This window comes from Mastigoproctus giganteus, chromosome 9 (genome assembly GCF_048544385.1).
Source record: "Mastigoproctus giganteus isolate SK-2022 chromosome 9, ASM4854438v1, whole genome shotgun sequence".
NCBI classification, from domain to species: Eukaryota; Metazoa; Arthropoda; class Arachnida; order Uropygi; family Thelyphonidae; genus Mastigoproctus; species Mastigoproctus giganteus.
The window spans coordinates 138,706,306-138,721,309 of NC_143583.1; the positions used below are offsets into that span (position 1 = coordinate 138,706,306).

The 15,004-nt window shown below is 38.4% G+C and overlaps 1 protein-coding gene across 4 annotated transcripts in view; it reads left to right on the forward strand.

Moving 5' to 3' along the window:
• The window catches only part of LOC150080768 (plexin-A2-like), a 1,384,718-nt gene that overhangs the window by 1,130,420 nt on the left and 239,294 nt on the right, over positions 1–15,004 (forward strand). For all 4 annotated transcript variants that reach the window (XM_090381170.1, XM_090381171.1, XM_090381172.1 and 1 more), the window contains 2 exons: positions 5,863–6,039; positions 6,171–6,420. In XM_090381170.1, the coding sequence (XP_090237296.1) occupies positions 5,863–6,039; positions 6,171–6,420 (427 nt within the window). The remainder of the gene's footprint in view (positions 1–5,862; positions 6,040–6,170; positions 6,421–15,004) is intronic.

Here is a 15,004-nt window from a genome sequence, read left to right on the forward strand (position 1 = left end):
GACCGCACACATGATGAGGTATAAATTCAAGTCGAGGAAGTTTTGTTGCACGATAGATGTATAGAAGTTTGTCCTCAGCCAGTGGGTGGTTGATTGTTGGAACAGGCTTCCATCTGTTGTTGTGGAAATGTAAGAATAAATTTGAATTTATTCAAGGATGAAGACAAATTTTCGGGTGGTATGGATGAGTGAAGTACATAGGGCTTTTTTTTTTTTTTTTTGTCTAGTGCTATATAAGCTTGCTTTCTTGCATTATTTATCATTATTACTACTACTACTAAAAAAGTTGTTTCCTGTCTTCGTTTTTTAATCTGCAAACATTATAAGTGTACTTCTGAAATAAACAAACTAATTTAATTTGAAGAAGGAAAAAGCAAATACAGCAGTTGTAGCACAAGCAGACATGACACATGACTGTCTGCATACAGCTGGCTGTTCTTTATAGAGGTGTGTAAGAGTTCAGATAAAAAGTTTCTGTTCATTTTTGGAGTGCACCAATGATGTTTTTAGGCTAAATTGAGGGCACGGAACAAATTTCCCATTGCAAAAAAGCAGTTGATTGGACAGAATTTAAATTTATAAATTGCGAATTCAGAATTTTCAGTTCAAATATGACAAAAAAAAGGTGCGGACAGCAAATAATCTAAACCTAGAAGGAAGGATACACACACACACACACACACACGATAGACCCTGTTGCCTTTTAATCAAAACATCCTGTATCCATACATGCTCTGGAGTCAACACATGAAAAATATATATATGTACCTACTTCTAAAAAAGGTAGTCGACACTAAGGGAATATGGGGAAAGTTGTCACAATTTGGTGATCATTTTTAAAACAGAAAGGGGCCATTTATGATCATAACCAGTCCCTGGTTGCTGTCTGCACATCATCAATTACATAGTCTACTAGTATTAAGGTAGTCTGAGATAAAATCCTGAAAATATATATCTAAAAGGGAAAATATATATCTAACCCATCATTGATCCTAGAATATATTGGATTTACTATTGCAAAACCAGCTACAATAACCAATGATTTGGGTTAACATTTTCCAACACCTCTGCAATATCATCCTATTCCCCAGAATTCATAGTCCTGAAATATAAAAGTGAAAAATAGGCACTTAATTTCACATCAAGGGCCTTTATCTCTACAACAGGCCATTCAAGTGCTAAAAAGAGCACGTGCCATTTCTAAGGCAAGTGCTCTTGGACCAGATGACATGAAGTGATTTTGGTGAAGTGCACCTTTCACCAAAATCTGGATCACTTGCTCTTTCAGTATATGGGGGGAAATGTTTAGATTGGACTGCAGGAAGTTTTATTTTAGCCAGCGAGTTATAAATTACTGAAATAAGTTGCCTTGGTGGGTGGTAGAGGCCGACAGTTTGGGGAAATTCAAAGGTCATCTGGATAGTACTTTCGGGTAAGGGAAGCGCATAGGATGATAGGTTTAATTTCCTTTTTTTTTTTTAATTAATTATTATTATTTAGTTATTTATTATTATTATTTTTTATCGTTGTTTTTTTTTTTTTTTTTTTTTTTTTTTGGCTGGTGCAGCATAAGCCATAGGCTTTCTTGCACCATGCGGCCGTTACTAATACTATAACAGAATCTTTACCCAAGAGCAGTTTCCAAATGACTGTGCATTGCAACCATCCTTGCCTTTGCAAAACCAGGAAAGGATCCTAACAAGTCAAAGCACACTAAAAACAGCTAGACAGAGTGGTAAGATAATAATTATGGTATAATAATTAGTATCCCTACTAATTATTATCCTATCACTCTGTCTAGCTGTTTGTGCAAAATTTTAGAGAGAATGGTCAATACTAGACTTGTTTGGTTCGGGCACAATGTGACCTTAGCAGCCCTTGTGCCGTTAAACAACAACAACTTGTTTGGTATATAGAATAAAACAATTTCTTCTACAGCATGCAATGTGACTTCCGAAGAGACCGGTCCACTCTTGACCATTTAATTAGACTGGAAACAGCTCTCTGGGATGCATTTCATAAAATGAGAACATCTGGTGTCTGTATTCTTTGATATGGAGAAAATGAATGACACAACTTGGAGAAATGGCTTTTTAAAAAGATCTGTGTAGCCTCGGTCTTAGAAGACATCTCCCCATTTTCATTAAGAACTTTTTAGGCAATCAGCCTTTAAGTTCATGTAGGATCCTCACTCTCTCATCCTTTCCCTGGAGAAGGGAGTAGCTCAGGGATCAATATTAAGTGTTATGCTTTTTGCCATCAAAGTAAATTCCATTTACAAATTCCAAAATTCCAAAAATTCCAAATTTCCTCCAACTGTAAACAGTGCCGTCTATGTTGATGACTTGATATTTTCTCAGTTGTGCAACATAAATATTGTTGAAAAACAACTGCAATTGATTGCCTCAACTCCTGGGCATTGGCTAATGGCTTCAGGTTCTCACTGCAAAAGACCATTTGTATACATTTTTGTTGTAAGCATAATCTTCATCCTGAACCTGAATTGAAGCTTAGCAAAATGATATTCCACTAGCATTAGACCCAAAAATTTTTGGAACTCATATTTAATAAAAAGTTGACCTTTCCCGAAAGCATCTGCCAACTCTGTACAAAGTGCACAAGAGGTTTGAATATTTTCTGTGCTGTCTCCTCTACACCTGTGGGTGCAGACCGATGCACCTTACTATGCATATGTCATGCGCTTATGATCTAAATGGAACTGCTGTCCCAGATATACGCATCAGCCAGAAATCCTGTACTTCAATGGCTTTACCCTATCCATCATCAGGCTATCTGTATTGCTACTGGAGCAATTTGAACATCACCTATCCTGAGCCTATACATGGAAGCAAATGTGCCGCCATTATCACATTGACATAAGCTGTTGTCTCTAAAGTAAGCTTTAAAACTGAAATCCTTGCCGACGTGGACATCCATATTTGAGTTACAATCAGAAACATTGTACAATGCCCACTAGACTGCCAGTCATTCTTTCGATATTCGTGTCCAACATCTATTCAGAGAGCTTATTATCACAGTAGACAAGGTTGCTCAATCGCCAAAGCAGCCACTTCCACCCTGGCATGCAACTTTTTTCTGAAGAACTGGGGAAAGTCAGATACTTGCAGTTCTGTTCAGAACACAGAGCTGAACATTGACTTCTTGCTAGCTTACATTAATGGATCAAATTCAGAATCATGTGCAGGATCTGCTGTCTCCCCAGACAGTACTTTATTAGAGTGGATGCTCCCTGAATGAATAAATTCACTGCAGAGCTGCACACTATAGAATTAGCCTTTGATCACATCAGTATTTGCCAGTACCAATGGTTAATTTTATATCCAATTCTCTAAGCATCTTACAAGCTTTATTGTTGGTGAGATATAACCCTCATACTGTTCTGGCTCAAGTTCAGCAGAGGATCCATGTCCATGAATGTGAGTATGATATCCACTTCTGCCTGATTCCTAGCCACCTTGGGATTTTGGGAAATGATTTGGCTGATACTGCTGCCAAATGAGCAATTCCCACTAAATAATTGCTGCCTGTCAGTCTCCTTGTATTGACTATAATACATAAGATACACTCCCAGTGGAAAGATTTGTGGAATCTTGACTATAAATAAATTACATCAGATAAAACATGTTATTGGACTGTAGCAGTCTAGTCTGTGCTGGAATCATAAAAAGGAAGTTGTTCTTGCTCAGATCCACATAGGACACAGTCAACTGACACTTTCGATTTTGCTGAAGGCTGATGACTCTCCTATGTGTGAGTTCTATGAGTTTTATCTCTCAGACATAGTTTGAGTGCACAGATTTTAATAACACATTTTTACCACTTTTAACCATCTGACTAAGTGAGATTTTATCCAACAATTAAATTATTAAGAGTGTGTGTGTGTGTGTGTGTGTGTGTGTGTGTGTGTGTGTGTGTGTGTGTGTGTGTGTGTGTGTGTGTGTGTGTGTGTGTGTGTGTGTGTGTGTGTGTGTGTGCGTGCATGCGCGCGCACGTGCATGCATAATAGCCCTTGCTGCTAATGCACCAATAAAATCATACACCAAATGTTCAAAAGTCAATTATAAAATTTATGCATATGCACTGCCCTACCAATTAGATAATGCAGTTAATAGAGAGCTATTCCTTCTCTTGCTAAAATCAGCCTTGTAATTGATTCAACAAGGTGTGTGCCTGTATAACTGGTGATGCATCTTTAGCACATTCATGTAAGCATATGCATCTCTATCCCTGGTGATCTATCCTTAACCATTCCGTTCCTACACTATGAAAACTCTTAGGGATTTTCCATATTGTCACCATTGTTCTATTACCAAGAGAAATAGCAGTCACTTTCCCACAGTTGTGTTTCTTAATGGCACACAGCATGAAATAAAGTTTCTGGGAGGAAATTAAATATTCTGCTCCCCAGTGACTACTTTTGGCTATTCATAGCATCATTGCAAATGGATAAATATGTCTGTTCTACTCAGACAAGAGAAGCTTATGTGCTGAGTACACCCATTTCCCTGAGCCCTGCAGTGCTAGATACTGCTTTCCAGGTTTGTGCAGTGTCCATAATTCTAAGTTAGCATTAACTTTTCAATTTTTTCAAGTTGATGTGTTGGAATACTTTCTTTTAGTCTACATTGTATTTGTTGCTGTAAATTGCAGCATTATTAGCCATTGTTTAGTGACTTTTGAAACTGGTTGTGTAACATTGCCATTGTTTCCTTTCAGGATGTTCCCACTATATAGGTATTGACTGTTATGCTTCTCAAACTCACCTCTTTTTTTATACACCTCTTTTTTGCTTTGTAAAATATTAATGCAAGACTCATTTTTATACCTTACTAATATATCTTATACCTTACAAACTTTGTACTTTTATACCTTACTGGGCTGTTTCATTCCAATTTTTTTGATGTGAAAACATCTTTGGGGGCCACCTACTAAATTTTCGACTGAAGTAAAACCAAATTGAGGAAAGACAGTAGTAGAATAGATGTGCAGAAATTTGACTTTACCAGCGGGTGGTTGTTTGCTGGAACAAACTTCCTTCTGTCATTGTGGAAGTTGATAGCTTAAATAAATTCAAGGAGGAACTGGACAAACTGGTTTTAGAGGGAATGGATGTGTGAAATGTTATTTTTATTTTGGCTGAGGCTACATAAGTTTGCTTTCTTGCATCATATGCCTCTACAACTACTATTTGTCATGAAAATGCAACGCAAAGATGATACAAATTTCCTAAATGACACTAATGCAATCACTAACATTAATCCTTGATGTGAAAACATCTTTGGCGGCACCTACTAAATTTTGGTCCAACAGTCAGTGTTGGGCCTGTTGGGGAAAATGCGAAACAGAAATGATGCAAAGTATGTCACTTCCTAAATAACACTAATCCAGTCACTAACGTTGATTTGGTAGAGCAAGTAGCAGGTGGGCACATAAAACATTACATCATTATTTCAGACTGAAGTAAAATTGATGAACAGTGTGAGTTAAAGGAACATTTATATCATTTAGGAAGTACTTCTTAAATTACGCTAATGATACTAACTCATTCACTAATGTTGATTCAGTAGGGTAAGTAGTGGCATGAGCATAAAACATTACATTATTCATAACTTCAGTCTGATTTTAAAATGGTCCTGATTTTTGTCGTAGATGTTTAGCATAAAACATCTTTCTTGTTTACATGGTACACATGTGCCTTTTTTTTTTTTTTTTTTTATTTCTTACAAGAGGCACTAGCATATTGGAATATAGAGTTCTGTAATATTCTATTAGGGCAGTGAATTAAAATACTTCAGCTGCTATTTTTAGTTTTATTAACATTTACAAATGATGTACTTGTAGGGTGCAAACTTAGATCGAGCTTCACAAGAAACAGATGTCATAGTAAGGATTGGAACAAGTTTCTGCAATGTAACATCACTATCACGTTCTCAGCTCACTTGCCGGCCTCCGACCTCTCAACCACCTGCAAAAGATATTAATGGATTTCCAGATCCCAGAAAAATTCCCAAAGTTGTGGTATGGATTTTTATAGTATATTTGCAATAACAAAAAAAATAATAGTAATCTAGTTCTAATATGGATGAAAATATTAGTGGTTTGCTATCTATTATTATTTTATTATTATTATTTTTTTCTTTTGTCTTCAGGTGGAAGTAGGCGATAATCTAACTTTCTTGATTGGCAGTCTTAGCTATGAAGTTCCTTTATCCCAAGATAGTACCTTATCAAAGCCTGTTATCATTGGTGTTATTGTGGGAGGCTGCATTTTAGTGGTCATAGTAATTATTATTTTAATCGCATATAGGAGGAAATCCACTGAGAGTAGTCGTGTGCTTAAAAATATGCAAGAACAAATGGATGTCTTAGAACTTCGAGTGGCTAGCGAGTGTAAAGAAGGTATGTGAAGGTTTTTTCCCCCCAATTTTTTTTATTCTATTTACTAATACTCACAAGAGGGCATTCAATTTAGTGTGATTATAAACTAGTTTCTTAGAATTTAGTATTAGTATTGGCAATGATGAAATAAAGTAAGCTTATACAATGTCAACTAAAAAAAAATAACACTTCCCTTATCACCTGCCGATTCCCTCTAATAATTTGTTCAGTTTCTTCTTTGAATCTATTCAAAGTTGTAGCATCAGATGAAAGCTTGTTCCAACAATCAGCTAACTGCCAGCTGAAGGCAAGTTTCTACAGATCTATTCTGAAACCATTCTTTCTCAATTTGAATATATACACCCTCATGTGTGTAGTCTAAGAAACATTTCCATTAACGTTGAGTTTACTCAATCCATTCAAAACCTTAAATACCTCAGTCAGATCTGCTTGCAGGTGCCTAGTCTCCAAATGCTGCAGTTTGCAGAACTGAAACCTTTCCTGGTAAGAGCAATCTTTTGTTCCTCTCACTAACGCTAATCTCATTGCCCTTCTCTGCACCTATTCCAACAGATCCATATCCTTCCTAAAATAGGACTTCAGGCCTGTATGCAGTACTCAAGATGTGGCCTAACCATTACCATTTTCTATCAGAAAAGTAACATTTCTTATCTCTGCTGGAAAAATTCCTGTATGTCATTGACAAAACTCTATGATCTGTTCTGGCAGCCTATTTGCACTGCTCAGAGAACTTCATATCTGACTGCAGAATTACTGCCGCCCCCTCCCAGATCTTTTTCATATCCACTACCCAAGTGTGGTACTGCACAGATGGTGCGTTAATTTGTATTCTGTTCAGTGCTGAGATTACTGCCACCCACATGTAGTACCTTGTATCTGTTAATGTTGAACTTCAATTGCCACTTCCTAGTACGTCTGCCTAAATTTTCAAAGTCCTGCAACAGTATCATATCCTATTTATTGTCATTAACCACCCTGCGAACCTTTGTATCATCTGCAGATTTAGACATCAAGCCTGATATGCCTTTATCATTAATAAACATAGCAAATAATAATGAGCCCAGCACTGAAACCTGTGGGACTCCATTAATAGCTGACTAAGAGCAGTGCCCATTGATAACTCTGTTTAATGCCACACTGCTCCAATTTGTATAGCAGTGTTTTATGTGAAACGGTATCAAAGCCTTTCCTGAAATCTAAGTATATTATATAAAAAAAAAAATGTTTGCATCTTAGTTATCCAATCAGATTGGTCAAACAAAGTTTCCCCTCAGCAAACCCATGCTGTGTCTGAAGTATATTTGTGGCCTTGTCTAGATGATCCTGCATTACTTCTTCTACCAGTGATTCCATTATTCTCCCTGGATCAGAAGTTAAACTAGCAGGTCTATAATTACTCATGTTGTCCTTTGATCCCACTTTGTGAATTGGGAATACTAATGTATTCAGGGGAGGTCCCATTAGGGACCTCTCCTGAATCTAAGGATGCCCCTGAAATTATGGCTAAAGGTTTTCTTACCTTAATAAAATTGGATATATCCCATCCACTCCAGATGCCTTTATGTTTAACTTTGAGAATCTCTCTTCCACTTTTCTCTCAGTTATTGCAAAATCATTTAGCTCCCTGTTAGAATTTGATAACACTTCCTGGCATTCCCAAACCTAAAAAAATGTCTCCTGTGTGAATGTAGATGAAAAATTCCTATTCAATTTGTCAGTACTGAGCAGGATTATGACCAAAAACAGTTACAGCAGTACATCCTAAACTAAATTTTGCTTTATACAAGCTATATAAAATGAAGCAGTTGGATATACACTGCCCTACCATTGATATCTGAACAACTACAAGGGTGGTTCAAAAAAGAATTGCCCTCACCTACTTCCACATATCACAGAGTCATGATATTTTTTGTGTAGCATCATACATATCTCTGTACTAAAGGTGTAATATTTTAGCACTGTGTCTTAATTTGTTTTTTCTCTTACAGAGCTGAACATGTGACGAAATAGCATCGACAAAGTTGAAGCCAGAGCTGTAATCCGGTATCTGTTCTTGAAGGGGAAATCCACAAGGAGATGACTGCTGTACATAAGGATGAAGCCCCAACCTATGGCATTGTGAAGCACTGGCATAGACAGTTTAGGTGTGGTCAGACATAGGTAGAATCTGATCCCATTCCAGGTCATCTCCATTCAGCCATTGATGACAGCACAATTAGAAAAGTGGAGTCGTTAATCATGGAAGATCGCTGGATATCTGTGCGTGAATTGTCCCAGGAGATGAAGATTAGTGTGGGCTCTATGCAAGATGGATTCCCCAATTGACTGGTTTCCAGAAGGCTGATCGACAACAGAAATCACAAGAGTTGTTAGCCCTATGCCAAAAAAATGAGGAAGACTTTTTTTCTCTCATCTAATCACTGAGGATGAAAGTTGGATACACCATTTCAACCCTGAAAGTAAAAAAGCAGTCCATGGAATGGCATCATCATACCCCCCCCCCTCCCAAAGAAGGCAAGGGTCCAAGTGTCATCAGGAAAGGTCTTGCTGACAGTGTTATGGAATGAGAAAGGTGTAATAATGACTGATTATTTGCCGAAAGGTAGAACAATTGCAGGTGCCTATTATGCCAACTTACTCACAAAATTACGGGAGAAAATCATGCCTACATGCATGGCATGCTGTCCAAAGGTGTGAGAATTCTTCAAGACAGTGCCCCAGTTCACACTTCTGAAATTGCAACAACACAAGCAGCCACTTGTGGATATGAAATACTGCCACATCCAGCCTACTCACCCGATCTTGCACCATTGGACTTCTTCTTGTTTCCTTCCCTCAGATCATTTCTACGGGGGACCCACTTCCCTGACGACGAGACACTCATTTCTGCAACAGAGTCATGGTTTAAAGTCCAACCTCAGCACTTCTACAAAAACTGTATCCCTAGCGTCATCAATCGATGGGGAAAATGTTTAAATCTGCACGGTGGCTATGTAGAGAATGACTAAAATCTGTGCCAAGAATCAACAGGCTAGCACCTCTGCAGCTAGGTCAGGGCGATTCTTTATTGAACCACCCTCGTGCATATCTAGCAATAACTTTTATATACAGGAAAACTAATAATGTATACTGATACCCATTACTGCTAGCCTTTGATAGTCTCCATTGAACACTCTCCACCAGTTTTTTGTAAATGTCCTGTGATATTTTCCACCATTCAACCTTCAAAGTGGTGACCAGTTCAAATCTGTGTTATGCCACATGTGCTCTCCTCATGTGCACCTGACAATACTGTTTGTCCCAGAGGTGCTGTATGGGATTGAGATTAGGGCTCTGGACTGGCCCATCCAACTTTTTGATGCTTATGTCCTAAGACCAATCAACAATGTATGCAGGATGACACAGAGTGTTGTCCTGCTTATACAGGACAATGCTCCGTGTCACATGTGCTGCCACCATATAGATAATGTAACACCACTCTGCATGGTTTTCAATGTCTGTAAACAAATGACTGTCTTTAACTTTTTTTTTTTTTTTTTTTTTTCGTGCTGATTTCAGAAATGTTATTAGTGTTTTTTTTTTTTTTTTTTTTTTTTTTTTCAGTCTCCAGAAGCTGCAATTTGCTGAACTTAAGCCTTTCTTGGTAACACCAACCCTTTGTACTACTCACCAATCTCGTTGTCCTTCTCTGTACTCATTCCATCAGCTCTACATCTTTCCTAAAATGAGGCCTCCAGACCTGTATACAGTACTCAAGGTGTGACCGACCATTGCCTTATACAAGGGGATAATCACCCCCTTATCCCTGCTAGCAAAATTTCTGTATATCATTGATAAGACTAATCTTGCAGCCTTTTTGCACTGCTTAGAAAACTTCATATCTGAATGTGCAATTACCCCCAGTCCTCTTCATTCTCCACAACCCTGATTGTAGTACCACCCAGTTGATAAGTTACTCTGGGGTGACGGCTACCCAAATGCAGTACTTTACATTTGTCAATGTTAAACTTTAGTTGCCACCTCTCAGCCCATCTGCTCAATTTTTCCAGATCCTGTTGCAGTAGCATACTGCAGTATGCTACTGCAACAGCATCTGGAAAAGTAGCATACTGTCATTAACAAAACTGCCAACTTTGTATAGTCTGCAAAACTTAAACATTAACCCTGATATACCTTCATTAGTGTCATTGATAAATACCGAAAACAACAATGGGCCAAACACTGAACCCCGGAGGACACTGCTAATAACGCTAGACTATGAACAGCAGTGTCCATTGATAACCACTCTGTCTTTTCCCACTGAACCATCCTTTTATCCATTATAGCAACTTGCTCTCAATGCCATAGTGCTCCAATCTGTACAGTAGTCTTCCATGTGCCACAAATATCAAAAGCTTTCCTAAAATCCAAGTGTATGATATCAAAATTATTCTTTACATCCAATTCCTTTGTGACCACATCATAGTATCCAATCAAATTTGTCAGACAAGACTTCCGCTTAACAAATCAATGCTGTGTCTGAAATATAATCACAGTCTTGTCTAGATGATCCTGCATTGCTTCCTTAACCAGTGACTCCATTTTTTTCACCATTCAACCTTCAAAGTGGTGACCAGTTCATATCTGTATTTTCTGTTTTAACATGGAACAGAAGTTAGACTAACAGGTCTGTAATTATCTGTGTCACCCTTTGATCCCCCTTTGTGAACTGGGGAAACATTTGCACATCTCCAGTCCATGGGTACTTTTCCTCAGTCCAACGATGCTCTCATAATTATGGCTGTGGATTTGCTTACTTCCTTTGCTGTCTCTAATATAACTGGATAGATCCCATCCACTCCAGTTGCCTTCATTATGTTTAACTTCAAAAACTTCTCCTCCACTTTGTTCTCAGTTATTACAAAATCACTTAGCTCTCTGTTAGAGTATGATAAACATCTGACCCTCTCCTCCTTGGGTAACTCCTCATGCATGTGAATGTATATGCAAAATACTCATTTCGTTTAGCAATTATATGAGAATGATCATCTACAGTCAAACCATTGATATCAAGTGGACCAATCTGATTCATTCCCTTCCTTTTAGAGTTTATATAAGTAAAGAAGTCTTTGATGTTTTTGTTTGAATCCTTTGCCAAAAGGATGGGTTTGTTAAGGGAAAGTCTTGTCTGACAAATTGATTGGATATTATGATGTGGTTACAAAGGAACTGGATGCAAAAAGTAATTTTGATATCATATACTTGGATTTCAGGAAAGCTTTTGACACTGTTGCGCATGGAAGACTACTGTACAAATTGGAGCAGAATGATATTAAGGTAAGTTGCTACAATGGATAAAAGAGTGGTTGAGTGAGAGAAGACAGAGGGTGGTAATCAATGGGCACTGCTCTTCGTGGACTAATGTTATTAGTCGAGTCCCCTAGGGTTCGGTGTTGGGCCCACCGTTGTTTTGTATATTTATCAATGATATTGATGAAGGTATATCAGGCTTAGTGTCGAAGTTTGCAGATGATACAAAGGTTGGCAGGGTTGTTAATGGCAGTGTGCTACTGCAACAGAATCTAGAAAATTTGGGCAGATGGGCTGAGAAGTGGCAACTGAAGTTTAACATTGACAAATGCAAAGTATTGCATATCAGTAGAAGAAACCCCAGAGGAATGTACGAACTGTGTGGTAATGCACTTAGGGTTGTAGAAAATGAAAAAGACCTGTGGGTAATTGTGCAGTCAGATATGAAGTTTTCTGAGCAATGCAGACAAGCTGCAAGAACAGGTCATGGGATTTTGTCAATGATATACAGGAATTTTGCTAGCAGGGAAAAGGAGGTGATTATCCCTTTGTATAAGGCAATGGTCAGGCCCACACCTTGGCCGCCTCCATAGACAGGTGTGCAGGTGCAGCAGTGTGTAGCACAGACTTCTTGATTAGACTGGGGTTCGAGCCCACGACCACCAAATACGGAGGATGCGGAAAGGTCAGGGAATGAACACCGCATATCCCCGGTGCAATATGGCCTTAGTTGCTAATGCTCCTAAAAACCAAATAAACAATCAACAGGCCACGCCTTGAGTACTGCGTACAGGTCTGGAGGCCTCATTTTAGGAAGGATGTAGATTTGCTTGAACTTGTACAGAGAAGGGCAACAAGATTGGTGAGGCGAATGAAGGGATCCTCTTACCAAGAGAGGCTTAAGATCTGCAAATTGCAGTGGCTGGAGACTAGGCACCTGCGAGGTGATCTGATTGAGGTGTATAAGGCCTTGAATGGGTTGATCACGTTGAATTCTGATGGGATTTTTCCACTTACTCTGATTACGAACCTATGGTGGGCCTAAATTCAAATTGAGGATAAACAGTTGTAGAATAGATGTGCAGAAATTTGCCTTTAGCCAGTGGGTTGTTGCTGGTTAATTGCTGGAACAAACTGCCATATGTCATTGTGGAAATTGATAGCTTAAATAAAATCAAGAAGGAACTGGATAAACATTTAGAGGGAATGGTAGTGTGAATATTTTTTTTTTTTTTCGGCTGATGCTACATAAGCTTATACGCTTACTTTCTTGCATCACATACCTCTGTTACTATTTCTCGTAATCTGTGTTTGCCTGCTTAACCTTCTTTGTGGCTTGATTACAAGACTAGCTTATATCTGCCATAGGCTTCTGTGTTGCCTGATAATTTATATGCATTTTTCTTCTCTGCCATGAGCTGCATTAATTAACCCCGGGGGCTCACATCTGGTGAGTATGGGCTTGGCAAACCCAGGGTCCTGAGCTGGATATCATCATTCTTCTCTTTCTTGGTGATTCCTTTCTACTTCTCTCTCTCTCTCTCTCTCTCTCTCTCTCTCTCTCTCTCTCTCTAGGGGTAACTTGGGAATTATATATTTTTTTTTTTTTTTTTTGGCTGGTGCAGCATAAGCCTCAGGCTTCCTTGTACCATATGGCCATTAATAATAATAATAATAATAAATAATAATTCATCTGATATCCATATAGGCCTAAACCTTGAACAGTATTTCTTAGTTGGTACGAAAAGTGTAGTACCCTCCAAGATTAAGTCCCTGAAGGCTTCCATTTAGAATACACTGTTGGTAACATCATCAGTTGATCCCACTGTATAGAATTTAAAACCCCTCTGAAACCACTGTAGTTATCTTTGCAAAAGCAAAAACCCTTCCCCTTACCCCTGATGGTAGTTACATCTTTAAGTAAATCCCACATCAGTACACTGTGATCACTGAAACCTAGTGGTTACTTTATCTGCAGATTTTTAACGCATGAAGAATCGCTGCTGGTAATCAGATCAAGAGTTTTACTCCCTCTAGTTGCCTTTCGAACATGTTGCTGTAGAAAATGGTCATCCAGTAAATCTACAAAGCTTTCTAATGTGACCAACTCACAAGTTCCAGTCAATGTCTTGAAAGTTAAAATCGCCCATTATAAGACATTCTAATTTACTGGCCCACTTTTATTTCTCTGCACAATTGCTCATTATACCCATCAGATTCATTAGGCCTATAACACACACTCTCACTTTCCCTTTCCTTGTGTCACACAACACTGACTCAACATTGCATTGTCCACCAATGTCAGTTGGATGCACTTCGTTAGATTTTGCAGGTGGTAGATGACTTTCATCAACCGGTGAAATACCACCACTTTGCTTATTGGAGGCTTGAAGTGGTGAAACCCATGTTTAGTCTCTAGAGCAAAGTTTCTGGCATCCCCCTCCCCCCATACTTCTCCTTCAACCCATGCATGGTACTAAGTGCTATAGGTTTTGATACCTTTCGTGTTTGGGGTTTTCATAAAAAAAAAATAAATAAAATAAACTAACAGCATAACCCCTCCTACCTTCCTGTCCTATCTATCCTTTCTGTACACATTGTACTCCCCAAATTCCAATTCTGCACTGCTTATATCCGTGTGGCAACACATGTCTGATATCCTAACAATATCTGCTTTTGATGTCTTGACCAGCACTTCAAATTAATCAAATTTATTTACTATACTCCTAGTATTGGTGTACATGCAAGTATACATGCATCTGTTCTTACTCTTAGTTACCCTAACACAGCCTGTGTATTTATTTGTTCCATGATGACTCTCAGCAGCCCTTGAAATCCCCAGTACCTTGCTTTGCAAGCTGCTGCTTATTCCAATAGAAGCAGTGCAAGAATCACTTTCACCTCTGCCTGTGACTCCCGTTAATCTATTAGTCTGTGAATCCCTCCCCAAGCTAGCAGTTTTCTAATCCACCTAACACTACCTCAACAGCATCAGCAAATATTCTTGCACCCTTATAATTAAGTATATCCCATCCCCGTAGAAACAATCTCTCCTGTTAACAAGCACTGATCACGCTGAGAAAAATTTTACCTCGTGAGCCTTGCACAATCTGTCCAAGGCTGAATTGATTTACAGTGTTCTCATCATATACTCCCTCCTATTATGTCTGGACAGAATTGCAGACACTTTCAAATTTAATCCTAACTAGTCTTTTTTTTTTTTTTCCAACATTGACCTGTACTTGTTAAGTATCTCCGCAGATCTTCTATCTTAATGTTATTAGTACCAACGTCT